Genomic DNA, 12,359 nt, shown 5'->3' on the forward strand with positions numbered 1-12,359 from the left:
AGGAATTTAATCACTCATCGTGTGCTTTTCTTTGCATCTTTTCAGGCAGTCTTAACTGCCCAGACGTCCTTATGGTGATCCATCAAGGGCATTTGCAATAACTCCATGCTGGAATGTACAGTGCGGTGAAAAGCCTCACAAAGGTCACAAAGATAGCTGCACTGAAACTAGAAATGAATGAGAGCCCTGTTTTGTTGGAGCTTGTAGGTAACAGTGGCACAGTTTGCTGATGTTTGTGCTCAGGGCTCTCGTGGTACAATGGGTATTTTGTTTGCTTGTGTGCTGCTGGCCAACTTTACTTGCCAAGAAAGGAGATACAGTTCAACTGCTGCGCTCGCAGCTCACTATGCAGACATCTATGATGTCACAGAACGATCACACACATCTTACTGTGTGTTTAATGAACATTTCTCGCACTAACAGCATATCACAGAAATATATTCAGGTGTAGTTCAACTTATGGAAAAAAAAATATCTAAATTTATTCAACAGAAAACACACATTTCCATTTAAATGAAATAAAAAACAAACCAAGTGCTGTGCTTTAGAACAGCTGATAATATCTGCCTACTTTTAAATGCTGAACTTTTTATCTTCAAGGAATATTTTAACATTAAATGAATGTGATGTTTATTCAGCAGCACTAATCCAGACTCAGGATCTGATGTTTGAGTAACGTCCACTGGAGCAATTCTGCTCAAAATGCTGTCTTTCCCCACCCATATTTTCCCAGATAGTTTAGCAACTTTCCGCTCAGAGGTCTGCTTCGTCACCACGCCCTTAAATTGTGTAATAGATATTTAAGTATATTGTCTCACCCTAACAGATAAATCAGTCACAATACTGGGATGGTTAAATATACAGCCCAGCCACTAGGTAGAGCTCAGCGACTTCACTGACTGGGTGTGTGGCTGTTACGTTCAAGCGCTTCCTGAATGTGGCTGGGTTAATCCACAGGTTGGGAGAAATATGCTGTGACAGGTTAACAAGCAGCAGTAACACTAGTGGGAGTAAACAAGAAAACCCTGAATCAGCGTACTGGTGCAGTCACACGCAGATGTGTGTAAATTAAGATGACACAAGGAAAACTGTCCAAATGTCTGACCGAACTAACGTAATAACTAAGATTTCACACTTCTTGTTTTTCTGTTCTGTTTGGATTAAAGTGTATTTACTGTTAAGTCTGTTGAATGTGTACTCAGTTTTCCTCTGGGATTAATAAAGTTTCTCTGATTGTGATTAAAGAGCGGAGAGCAGCAGTGTGAGGTGACAGACATTAGAGGTGACACAACTTCACGGATTCATAAACCACTTCTCCACAAATGCCCCTTCAACAGTATCAAGACTAACACTAGTATTTTTAGCGTATCGACATTAGCAGGATGATTTGTTTTCATCCCCTAAGTTCACTATGTAGCCCACTGAATTGTTTTAAATCAATATATCTTAAACGTGCATTATGAAAAATGAATATTTTTGTGCTGACTGTCATGTTTATTTTATTTATAGCCTATAGAACATTTAAACAACAGAGGTTTACCCAAAGTGGTTTAGAGACAGACACATTTACAGTCCAGGTGATTTTGTGGTTATTAAAATGTGTTCAGAATTTGCAAACTGATGGTGATTCATCTCATAAATCATGAAACACTGCTCTCCGCTATATAAACTGCCTTCATATGTTAGAAGTGTACTGTTGTACACATTTAAGGCTATTCTCTCCCCTCCATATCTCTCTGATCTGGTTCAGATCACCATCCCATCTCGGTGTCTCAGATCTTCTTCTTCTCTTTCTATCTCTGTCCCCTCTCCTCGTCTTGCCACCATGGGGAGCAGGGCTTTCAGCTGCTCTGCTCCTCGACTCTGGAATTCCCTACTTCCTGATTTAAGAAATATCACTTCCTTCCCTCTCTTTAAGTCCCAACTCAAAACTCACTTGTTCAAAATAGCTTATCCTACGTAACCTCTCCACTCTGCTATTTTAAATTTGTTTTATGTCTTATGCTTTTATGATTGTGTAAACTGCTTGGTTTTATGTTGCTTTTATTATTCTGCTGTGAACAGTGTCCTTGAGTGTTTTGAAAGGCGCTTTCAAATAAAATGTATTTTTATTATTATTATTATTATTATTATCATTATTATTATTAGTAGTAGTAGTAGTAGTATTGTTAAGTGTTGGTATCCGTATTGATATTGGCAATACCAGCCCTGTATTTACTTGGTATTGAATCGATACAGCTGAATCGATACATCTGTTACAGCTGTGGTGATTATGTTGCCAAGAAAACAAATCTGCATACTTAACTAGCAGTTTGATCATTTGTTTAAAATGTGGTTATCAAACAGCTGAATTTACTCTTCGCATTTTAGACTTTTGGTCCAACAAAACAAGATATTTGGAGAAATGAGCTGGAGCACCTTTGGTTTTGTAACACTGCTTTATTCAGATGTGGATCCAACTGTTTATTAGAATAATATGTCAAATAATCAGTAATTAAGATTATTAGCTGGTTGCAGATCTTTAATCTCTTTCATTTACAAAATGTAATAGAGCTCAAAAGGATTTAGGGATTAGTTTCATTTTTAAAAAATGCTCCCGTTCTCATGAAAGAAGGAGCTACCCATGTGTGCAATTTTTACTAGACTGTAAAATGTGGAGGGCTGTAAATCAAGTGCTTCCTTCATTTTTTCATTTGAAACTGTTATTCCCTCTGGATTGTTTGGCCTTTGGCATTTGGTGAGATTCCAAATGATGAGTCACTGGAAGCTGTTACACGCTCTGCTGTGCTTCTCACTTCATCAAGCTGCACGAAATCACAGCCTGCAGGGACTGAATGCGAACCTTTACCAGAAGCGCACAAAGCTGAGACACCCAATAATCCGATTTTACAAAAGTAAACACCAAGCCCAACCGGCGGCTCTCTGCACACTCCTCAAAGCCCAAAGCAACAACCGTCTTGGAGACATTACATTGCTATCTTTTCAGTCAATTATTAGTCAAATTTAGCTGAAGCTGGTGACAAACTTGACTGCTACTTCAACTGAGACTTAACCCTTTCATGCATAAATTATGACAACCTCGATCAGGATTTTTTTCTTAAGTATTTTTATTCATCTTTAGGCATGAAAAAAAAAAGATTTTTGATCTTCATTTTTTTAAATATGTACTTTTCAAAGAGTTTTTTACATGTCCACTTAGGTGGACAACTGATGTGTATGGACTGACACATCACTGTCCAATGTAATGGTTTATGTGTATACCATCAACACTGACACAAATACAAGAAACAGCCTTTGAATAGCTGTCCACTGTAGTGACTGCTATACGTGAAAGGGTTAAAAAAATAGAGAAATTATTGACAAATCATTTACTTCCTACTGTGCAGCTTATTTCCCTTCATAACAAGCGCTAAATTCGCCTTAAAAACGTCTCAATTCTTAAATGTGACAGAAAATAGCACACACAGTAATCCTTGAATCAAGGGCAAGTAAGTGTGCTGATAGACATGAACATATTAACAAGTCACACAAGCCAGAACATGACCGACTGCAGTTCATATGAACAGTGGAAGCTGTTGCCAAGAAGCACCAGTTTTATGTGTGTCTCAACATGAAATGTGAATGGAGGAAATAATGGTGAAGGAAAAAATCCATGCATCTAAAATTTGTATAAAGGATGTTTGAAATTTTTTAAAAAGAAGGAGAAACAAGATTTCAAGTAATAATATATCCAGTCTGAAGCATTTAAACAGCTCAGCCTAGTCATCCAAGTTAGCAAGTTTCAATAGTTGCATATTACGTGCCAGAGCTTTTTAAATTCTGCTGCCTGGACATCACCTAAACTTATCACCTGTATTATGCTGAAACATTAGTGGAAACAGCAGCCATTACTGCTGGCACTCATGTCATGCACAGTCAATGTTGTATAGAGTGAACCTTTACCTTATTCACACCACCCCAGTATGAATTCATTCACTTCTCCATTTGACTGAATGTGTAAACAGAGATATGAACACCTTTTATCCAGCTACTGAAAGGCTTTTTCTCCCTCCACGTGTTTTGAAACTGAAACAGAGCGACATGAACCACCACACAGTAAGAAATGCATATTCACGCTGTGTAAACCCGTCAAGCAGGATACAGTTCAAAAGTCTTTAGTAAACAAACGGAGGTGCAGTCCCAAAACATTTGAATGTTAAGGCTTGTTCGGTTTTATTTCTGTAAAGTACTTATAGCTCTTATTTCATCCCCACATACAGTATAATTAATCTGATCTTGAATTACAACACTGTTTTTGTTCCACTTTACATTTCTGTGTCATCGATTGAAGTAAAAATCAAGTTTTGTAAAAATTAAATGTAGTTTTTTTTACACATTTTAACTTAATAAAATATAGTTGTACCAAAAAAAGATGCTATTTTCAGGACAACACATAAAAATCATTTTCAAATGTGAAAATCAAAAAATATGAATCATTTTGTTATGACTGCTTTTAAATAGAGTCTTTAAATCTTTTTTTAATGGATATGCAAAACTGGGACAATTAGGATTTCCACACTTGTCCACAGATGTGTTTTCACTACTGGAAATACACTGTGTGGTTTAAGCTGCCTGGAGAAAGCGTGCGGGAGGCAGCCTTCATCATGTCCACTTAATACACCATGTATGCAGTTTGCATATGGCACAATTTGACATCACATGGTCTTCGTGGTAGGCACCTGGTAGATTAAAGACCGTCTGACCCAACTGTGTTAGACCTTTGTGTTCTCACAAGCACCTCTTTAGGTCAGTCCTATGAAAGTCTACAGCTATAGAGTTACTGGTTGTCTTTTAGTGGTCAGCTGTGGTTTGGGTTTTCCTTTTCCTTCTCTCTCAAAAATATTCGGGTCAATAGTGTTTTTTCAAGCTCACCCACCACTCTTCAATTAGAAAACACAAGTATGTGACGAACCTTAGCTCCACACACTCAGCTTTTATTTAACTTGCTTCTTACATCTGATGGCAGTTGATCCAGCAGGCTATCTTCTACTATCAGCCCACTCAGCAGGGGACAGTCCCCTATCTCCTGAGGTAAGTACTCCAGACGGTTTCCTTTAATATCCAGCCGGACCAGCTGGGCAAGGTTGGCTACTTTTGAGCTGAGGTGTGAAAGGCGGTTGTTACCAAGAATCAGCGTTTTTAGCCTTTTACAGGAGAACAGCTCTTCTGGCACTGTCTCTAAGGAGTTGAAAGCTGCGGAGAAGAACTGCAGGCCCTGCAGGATGTTCACTTCAGAAGGGAGAGAGGTGAGTTGATTGTGAGAGATGTCGAGGTGCCGGAGTTTGGTGCAGTAGAAGAGCCGAGAGGGAAGCTTCCCTAGCTTGTTCCAGCTAACGTCCAGTGTCTCCAAGGTATGCAGCTTAGATATATGTTCAGGGATGTATGAGATTTTATTGTGCCATAGCCGAAGTGTCACTAAATGCCTGCAGTGCTGTAAGCTTAGGATCTCCTCCACAGTAGTGAGTTTGTTTTCCCTCAGGTCCAGCTCCTGCAGATTGCTCAGGCTGAAGACAGCACTCGGGATGCGCTCCAACTCACAGCCCACTAATGCCAGTGAAACTAAGTTGGTTAACTTCTTCAGGATGCTAAAAGCCTGGACCCTGACACTTTCATTGTAGATACGCAAGCGCTGCAACTGGAACACAACATCTGCTATGCTGGAGGGGATCTTTGTAAGTTTGGAGCGAAAAGTGAGGACCCTCAAAGCTCTAAGCTCTTTAAAGGAATCCAGAATGGGACTTTTGGACACCTCGTTGGTTAAAGGACCTTCCAGGTGGAGCTCTTCCAGGCAGTGTAACGTGTACATCCACACAGGAACCTCTTCTAAATGCTCAAAGGTTAGATATAGAATCTTTAAATGTTCTCTCAGGTGGTTTAGGGCAGCAACTTGGAGCTTTGCAGGGCAGTAGACCATTGATAACTCCTGGAGAGACTCTAGCTTTGCTATACTAGCCGGTATGGTGACATTCTTCATCTGCTCGAGTTTGAGTGATTCCAGTTCGGGAATCTCAAAAACGGTGTCTGGAAGCCCCGGTAACATTAACAGGTGTAGCTCCAGACGGTTTCTGGTGTTCCTGGCTAGACGCGTGCGCAACTTTTTGTCAGTCCACTCGTAGTTTAGATTAAGCTGATGGAGGCGGCTCTCACTGACTTCAGAAAGAAAGACAGCAAACCTTTTAGAATAAAGAGCATCATATTGGTCCACAAGATGCAGGAGGAAGGCAAAATCATTCTTCACATCAGGTATGTCATTAATTCCGGTCTCCAGTCTGACATGCTCAAAGTAGTACTCCTTTAGAGGTCGATGGAAAAGCCAGTAGAGGGTATAGATACGCAGAAGTCCAAATACGGCCACAAAGCAGATATAGCAGTAGGCAAGCTTGGAGAAAAGATGTGCTTTGTTGTGGTTACAGCAATAGATATCAAAACCAGTCAGCTCAGGCGGAACCAAACACTGCACAACTATCTCAATGTTAGGTACCAGCAATGCGGTGTAAATAATAATCAAAAGAAAATGGATGACCTTTACTGAAGTTTGCAGCACGTACATGTGGTACAAAATGTCTTTTTCCTCCACATGAGTTCGGAGCTTCTTCACCTTTTCAAACAGAGCTTTGGCTTGCTCTCCTTCCTTCTTATCCAACAAAGAGGGGGTAGACTTCGGTTCTGCACTTTTCTTTTCTTGATTAGACTTCACAGAGCAGGAGCGAAGGAGGCCCACAGTCTCCTCTTCATCCATTTGTCGCTCTGTGGAGCCTTTAGTCATAGTGTTCCTCCTCCAGTTGACTAGCTTCTCCTCGCCTCTTTCCTCGGAAACTTCACTCAGGGCTCTTGTGGTCCAGGGTGAGTCAAAGCACTTCTCAAGAATGTTGACAAAGAGATCAATTTTAGAAGATGTCCCAGGAAACTTGAACCAGAAGCTGCTTGTTACCATGAAGATTATGGTGTGGATAACCACAAGGTACGGAAAGTACTTTGCATACCAGTGGACAGACCTCTCATAGCAATAGTTGTTGACAAACACGTATTGATGAATGTCCAGATTGTTCTTCCGCCCAAACACCTCCACTATGATGGGGCTCGCCGGGGTCACCAGTGTGTGCTGCAACTTCTCATTGTCCCCATAACCGCTGATGTTGCTGCAGTCAATTGCTTTTGGTGTTGGACTGGTGAAGTGGCTTGGCAGGCATGCAATCTTGTCTTGGGTGAGCTATAAAAAAAAAAAGAACACAATAATATTGTGATAAAAACAAAGCCCATTTTACTTGTTGGTACTCAAGTATTTCTGACTGGAGAACAGCAAGGCCTCTCCTTTTTACTGTAAACTAATCGGTTTGTTCTCACTCTCAGGCGTTATATAGTCACAATTTGTCAAATCCTGAGGCGTTCCTGAGGAACGCGAAAGGTGACCGTCCGCGTTCTTATGCTACATGCCGGGTTATGGATGAAATCTAGTAGAATGACGGTCCTGCGGTAATACACGTTCCAGCCATGTATTTAATGATGTTAGATAGTGTTTTCCAAAGCGATTTAAGTAAAATGAACGTACACGTGTAGATTCATTCCAAACGGTTCTCATGTTTCCTCATTTTTCTGATCTCGTAATATAGGGACGTGATGGGTTCCCGAAAGTGAAATATACTAGCGATTTGTCACTTAGCGTAAAATGTTACGCTTTGGGAGTGATGAACTAACAGGTGGCACCTTGCGGGTAAAGCCTAAATACACAAGCTAAAAACTGCAGATGATAAAATCAGATAGGGGTTTAAAAATATACGAAATCCTCCACCCTTTGATGCGTCATCAAACAGACAAACAACAATCAGAAACAGGCTTATACTTTCCAAGCCATGACATCAGACATGACACTACTTGGAGGAATGATCCATTACACCTCTTCATTAAGACACTAAGCACCAGTGTTTCAGAGTAAAAATCACTATTAACACGCTGCTGTAGGAAAGCAAGAAAAATCCATCGCCAAAGCAGATTGTTTCTGCTTTGGTGATGGATTCCACTGTAGTGGAATATTTTCTTTATTGTTTTTTAATCAACAAGATTTTGTGCTGCTGCAGAGGTTAATGAGCACAGCGTGTCTAACAGCACTATGTGAAAGGGAGATTTGTATTTTTACATTTAATTGGATCACCTATGTCTGAAGAAGAAATCACAACACTAAAACCCACAATTAGAAAGTGCTTCGCAGTTTGGATAAAAACAGATTAAAGAAGAAAAGTACATATTTATACTAACAAACACAGTCTTTCATTCATTCCTACATACACACTTGTGTATACACATATGAGAAGAACAAAAGGCCAAAAATAATTAATGGCTTTATTTATGGCCTTTTGTTATGAGTATTGGCTAGTTTTTTGCAGCCTAGCAGCCTAGCTGCTGTATTCTAGGCCAATGGAAGACGGGCTAAAGCAGACTGAGGAATGCATGTGAAAAGTGAGTTAGTTATAATCGAGATGGCAGAAAATTAAAGTATGTACAAAAATTTCTTCATTACTGGTAGATTTTTGAGATATTTCATAAAAGAAACCAGACTGGATAAACTTTGAGTTGTGAGATTTTTGGTCGAAAATAGCAGATAATTTAATATTTTTAATTTAAAATTAAATGTGTGTGTTATACCATTCTTGTAAAGGTGGTGGTTATAGGTTTAATTACTTTATAAATGTTACATTGACAGAAGGAATAAATAATAAATATTCTAATGAGTGTCAGACTATAGAGAACCTCTTTGGTTCCTAAATTATTGTCACACATTCAGTTTCGCCAAACAGACCGTGTAGATGGTGCAGCGATTCAGACAGCTTCGTGACCAGTTCTTTTCATGAATGCGTCCCCTGTAATGCCCCTTTGTTGTTGGTGTCTTCGCTTAAACAACAATTTTGTACAATTAGAGGAATAAACTGATGCTTCTGCTCTGAAAAACGCAACGGTTAGGAAATCTGCAGTACACAAGTTGTGGAATTTGTATGTTATTATATCTGATTAGCGCTGATTACACTGTAGTCCCTTTGCTTTACTTTGGTGCTATTTTAATGTGACACAGAAATGATATTCATGTGATGAGAGACACACATTAAGCAGCCAGTTTGTGATCTGAATGTGCAGAAAGTGGGTCAGGAGAAACAAGTTCGTTCAGCTGTAGTGCACGCGTTTTTGCGTGACTGGGTGGCCAGATAATGCAGGAATTATCATGGCATCTACAATGAGACAGACAAGGTCAGCGATGACTTAGTTTCACTTTTTGAAAACTTATGGACACAAAGTGTAGACACCTTACCTGCAAGGTGCATCCAAAGACTCCAATCATGAGCATAGCAATGCACAGATACTCTGTGAAAACATCCCACCATGGTTTCAGGACCCTATACTTCGAGTTTGGCTCTGTGCCGAGGGATCTGAATTCACCCACTGGGATCATCCTGGCTGCTGCTCCACACTGATGAAAGGAGACGAAAGGAAAGGAACGAGTGGATTTGAGCAATGAAGCTGGAACAGGCTTTCAATGCAGAGAAGTCTCCAGAGAACATCTTGTCAAAGGTTTTAAAGTTACATGACACAAAGAACACACATGAGCTTTGGCTGTTTATTGGCCTTGAATGAATGGACGCTCCTCTTGTGCTCAAAGGGGATTCAAACAGGATGAACTAGTCTGACAACAAAGAGAGTCTCTCTCTCTGGAAAGAATGGAAACAATTTTGTGTCATGAAGCCCACCTTAATAGTTACAAACAGAGATAGAAGGACAGAAGCTCCGCTGTTTTATAACAATACTACTGCCTGTTAATTTGTGAGCTGTGTGCATATGTGCACAGGTAACAAAATACAAATCATTGCAGCAGATTTCTGTCTGGCTAATTTCTTCTGAACATCGCTGCTTGTGTTAAATTTGAGGTAAAAGTGGCGTTTCTTGCGGCGTTGTCTTCATTTAACAACGCAGGTAATGAGTGAACTTCCAAAGCTACTTCCTAAATCAAACGAGTCTATAACCTCGAGAACCTATCCCCCATTAAGTTTTAAGTTTCCACTGAAGTTTGAAACTATCTCAGAAGTTTCGGCCGACACAGTAAAACAGAAACAAGCGTCAGCAAGGTGAATTTTACATACCTGCGCTCACACAGGATCCTCTGGTGTCCGGTGGCAGTGGCCAGGGTTTTTTTTCATCACTTTCAGAGGCGCTCACCGGTGTGAAGCTCGCGAGAAATCACGTGGCACATCCCAGCGAGCCTTTCAAAATAAAACCACTGTCAGCGAGCATGTTCAACGCATGTGAGCGCTGACTTTACAGAGGCACACTTCAGGTAATCTATACGTCGTTAATGTGATTACTGCAGTTCGTGTATATTTGCGCATTTTATTTCTCCAGCTGCAGTTTTCTGATGTCTTATTCTAACCCCCCCCCCCCCCCCAAAAAAAAACATACACCCCCCAACAATAATTTAAAATGAGGCTTTATATTAAATTAACCCATAAGACTCCAGACCCATTTTTACTTTCAGGAAAACTTTAACAGGAGCTTTCTTCTATGTGTAGAGGGGCTCATGAGTTAATAGATCAAAGCGTATAAGCGGACATTTCTTCACCTATCACAACAGAAGATCCCCGCCCGGTCCTAACAATCAACAACCCATAAACCCATCAGAATACAAGCACGTGGTCTGTTATCGTATGACTTTCAAATGATAAGAAGGCATGGTTATTAAATAACGCTCCTGATCACACGCAAGACAAAGCAGGAACAGCCTCCTTATTTTTCAGCCACACCTCGTATAGTGTTGCGTAACCTTGACATTTTTGTAAACTCATGCTGTGGTAATATTCGGGAGAAGAAGGGAAGAGAGGAAGTTATCGCAGTGACTTTCTTTCCGCCCAAACTGAATCACAAAGTTATCATCCTACCGTGTTTGACGTGCATTTCTGGTTACAATCTAACGTCGGGTGTTAACCAAATAGTTTAGAGGCCTATTAATTGCTTAAATTTCCATCTGCAATATTTGAAAGATATTGTTTTCTTCCAACAAGAAACTGATGACACAGCTCTATATCTTCACAGATTTTTTTTATGTGTTTTCAGGTCTCTGTTTGCCAAGTCTTAATACTCTTGTAAGCCCACATAATACTTCTCGGTAGTGTAAACAATGGTCTACCTTAACCACCTGCTGGGTTTAGCCAGGAAATTAGATGTGTTGGGAGGTATCATGGGTGGTCGGTAAATGACATATCTGCTTTTGACTGACTGAAAAACACACTAGAAAGATGATAAAAATGAGACTTTACACACTAGTATCTACACTCACACATACTTTATTAGGTACATCTTGATCATACTGGGCTGAAGCTCTTTTTGCCATGTCTTAATTCTTCAAGGCATAGATTCAAAAACATCACTCAGACATTTGGGTCCTTACTGATCACACCTTAACTGTCAGCTGCACATCCATGATATGAACCTCCAGTTCCACCACATTCCAAAGATGCCTTATTAGATTGAGGTCTGGTGACTGTCGAGGCCATCAGAGAATTGCAAACTCATTGTCATTTTCAGGAAACTGGTTTGAGACGATTTAAGCATGACATCCTACAGGTTACCCCACTAAAATCAGGATAATGTCGAAAATGGGTACACTTTGGTCATTAAGGGATGGACATGGTCAGAAAGAACGCACAGGTAGGATGTGGAGTTTAAATAATGCTCAGTTGGGGCTCAAAGTATACCTTTCACCATTACAAGCAGCCTGAACATAAATAGAAAGCAGGATTTCTTGCTTACATGAGATTCTGACCCCATCACCCAAATTTTGCAGCAGAAATTAAGAATCATCAGAGCAAGAGAGGGGAAATGATGTGGGTTTCTGCTTTTGTTGCCCATCTGGTTCAACATTTCACCTCTACCAAAGATGCTCTTCTGCATATCTTGGTTGTAACAAGTGCAAAATGAGTTACTGCATCAACAAGAGATTTTTGCTCACTCATTTGAAATTTCCTCTTTTTTGCTGTATTCTGTGTAAACGCTAAAGATGGTTGTGTGTGGGGAAAATCCCAGCAGCTCTGCAGTTTCTAAAAAACTCGCCTGGCTCTAACAACCAAACCACATTCAGAGTCACTTAGAATCATCTTTCTGACATTCACTTTGAACTTCAATAGGCCACGTAGACCATGTGTTCATGCCCGAATGTAGTGGGTCGCTGACATGTGATTGTCTGATTAGATGGTTGCATTAATGAGAAGTTAATCAGATGTACCTATCAAAGTGCCCAGGGAGCATCCATCTTTATCAAAATTGCGTAAACTGGTAACTTTATT

At 40.1% G+C, this 12,359-nt stretch overlaps 1 protein-coding gene across 2 annotated transcripts; it reads right to left on the bottom strand.

Moving 5' to 3' along the window:
- Positions 1-3,170: 3,170 nt before the first annotated feature.
- On the bottom strand, positions 3,171-11,020 carry si:zfos-323e3.4 (volume-regulated anion channel subunit LRRC8C). 2 transcript variants are annotated; one of them, XM_025907622.1, is made up of 4 exons: positions 10,956-11,020; positions 10,164-10,283; positions 9,338-9,496; positions 3,171-7,249 (listed from the first exon to the last, which is right to left on the bottom strand). In XM_025907622.1, exons 3-4 carry the CDS (start codon positions 9,476-9,478, stop codon positions 4,967-4,969), a joined length of 2,424 nt encoding a protein of 807 aa, XP_025763407.1. In that variant the 5' UTR covers positions 9,479-9,496; positions 10,164-10,283; positions 10,956-11,020; the 3' UTR covers positions 3,171-4,966. The 2 variants fall into 2 exon arrangements, with proteins under 2 accessions (XP_025763407.1, XP_003447929.1); XM_003447881.5 differs by lacking the exon at positions 10,956-11,020 and having other exon boundaries at positions 10,164-10,394.
- Positions 11,021-12,359: the final 1,339 nt, after the last annotated feature.

This window comes from Oreochromis niloticus, linkage group LG6 (genome assembly GCF_001858045.2).
Source record: "Oreochromis niloticus isolate F11D_XX linkage group LG6, O_niloticus_UMD_NMBU, whole genome shotgun sequence".
Lineage (NCBI taxonomy): Eukaryota > Metazoa > Chordata > Actinopteri > Cichliformes > Cichlidae > Oreochromis > Oreochromis niloticus.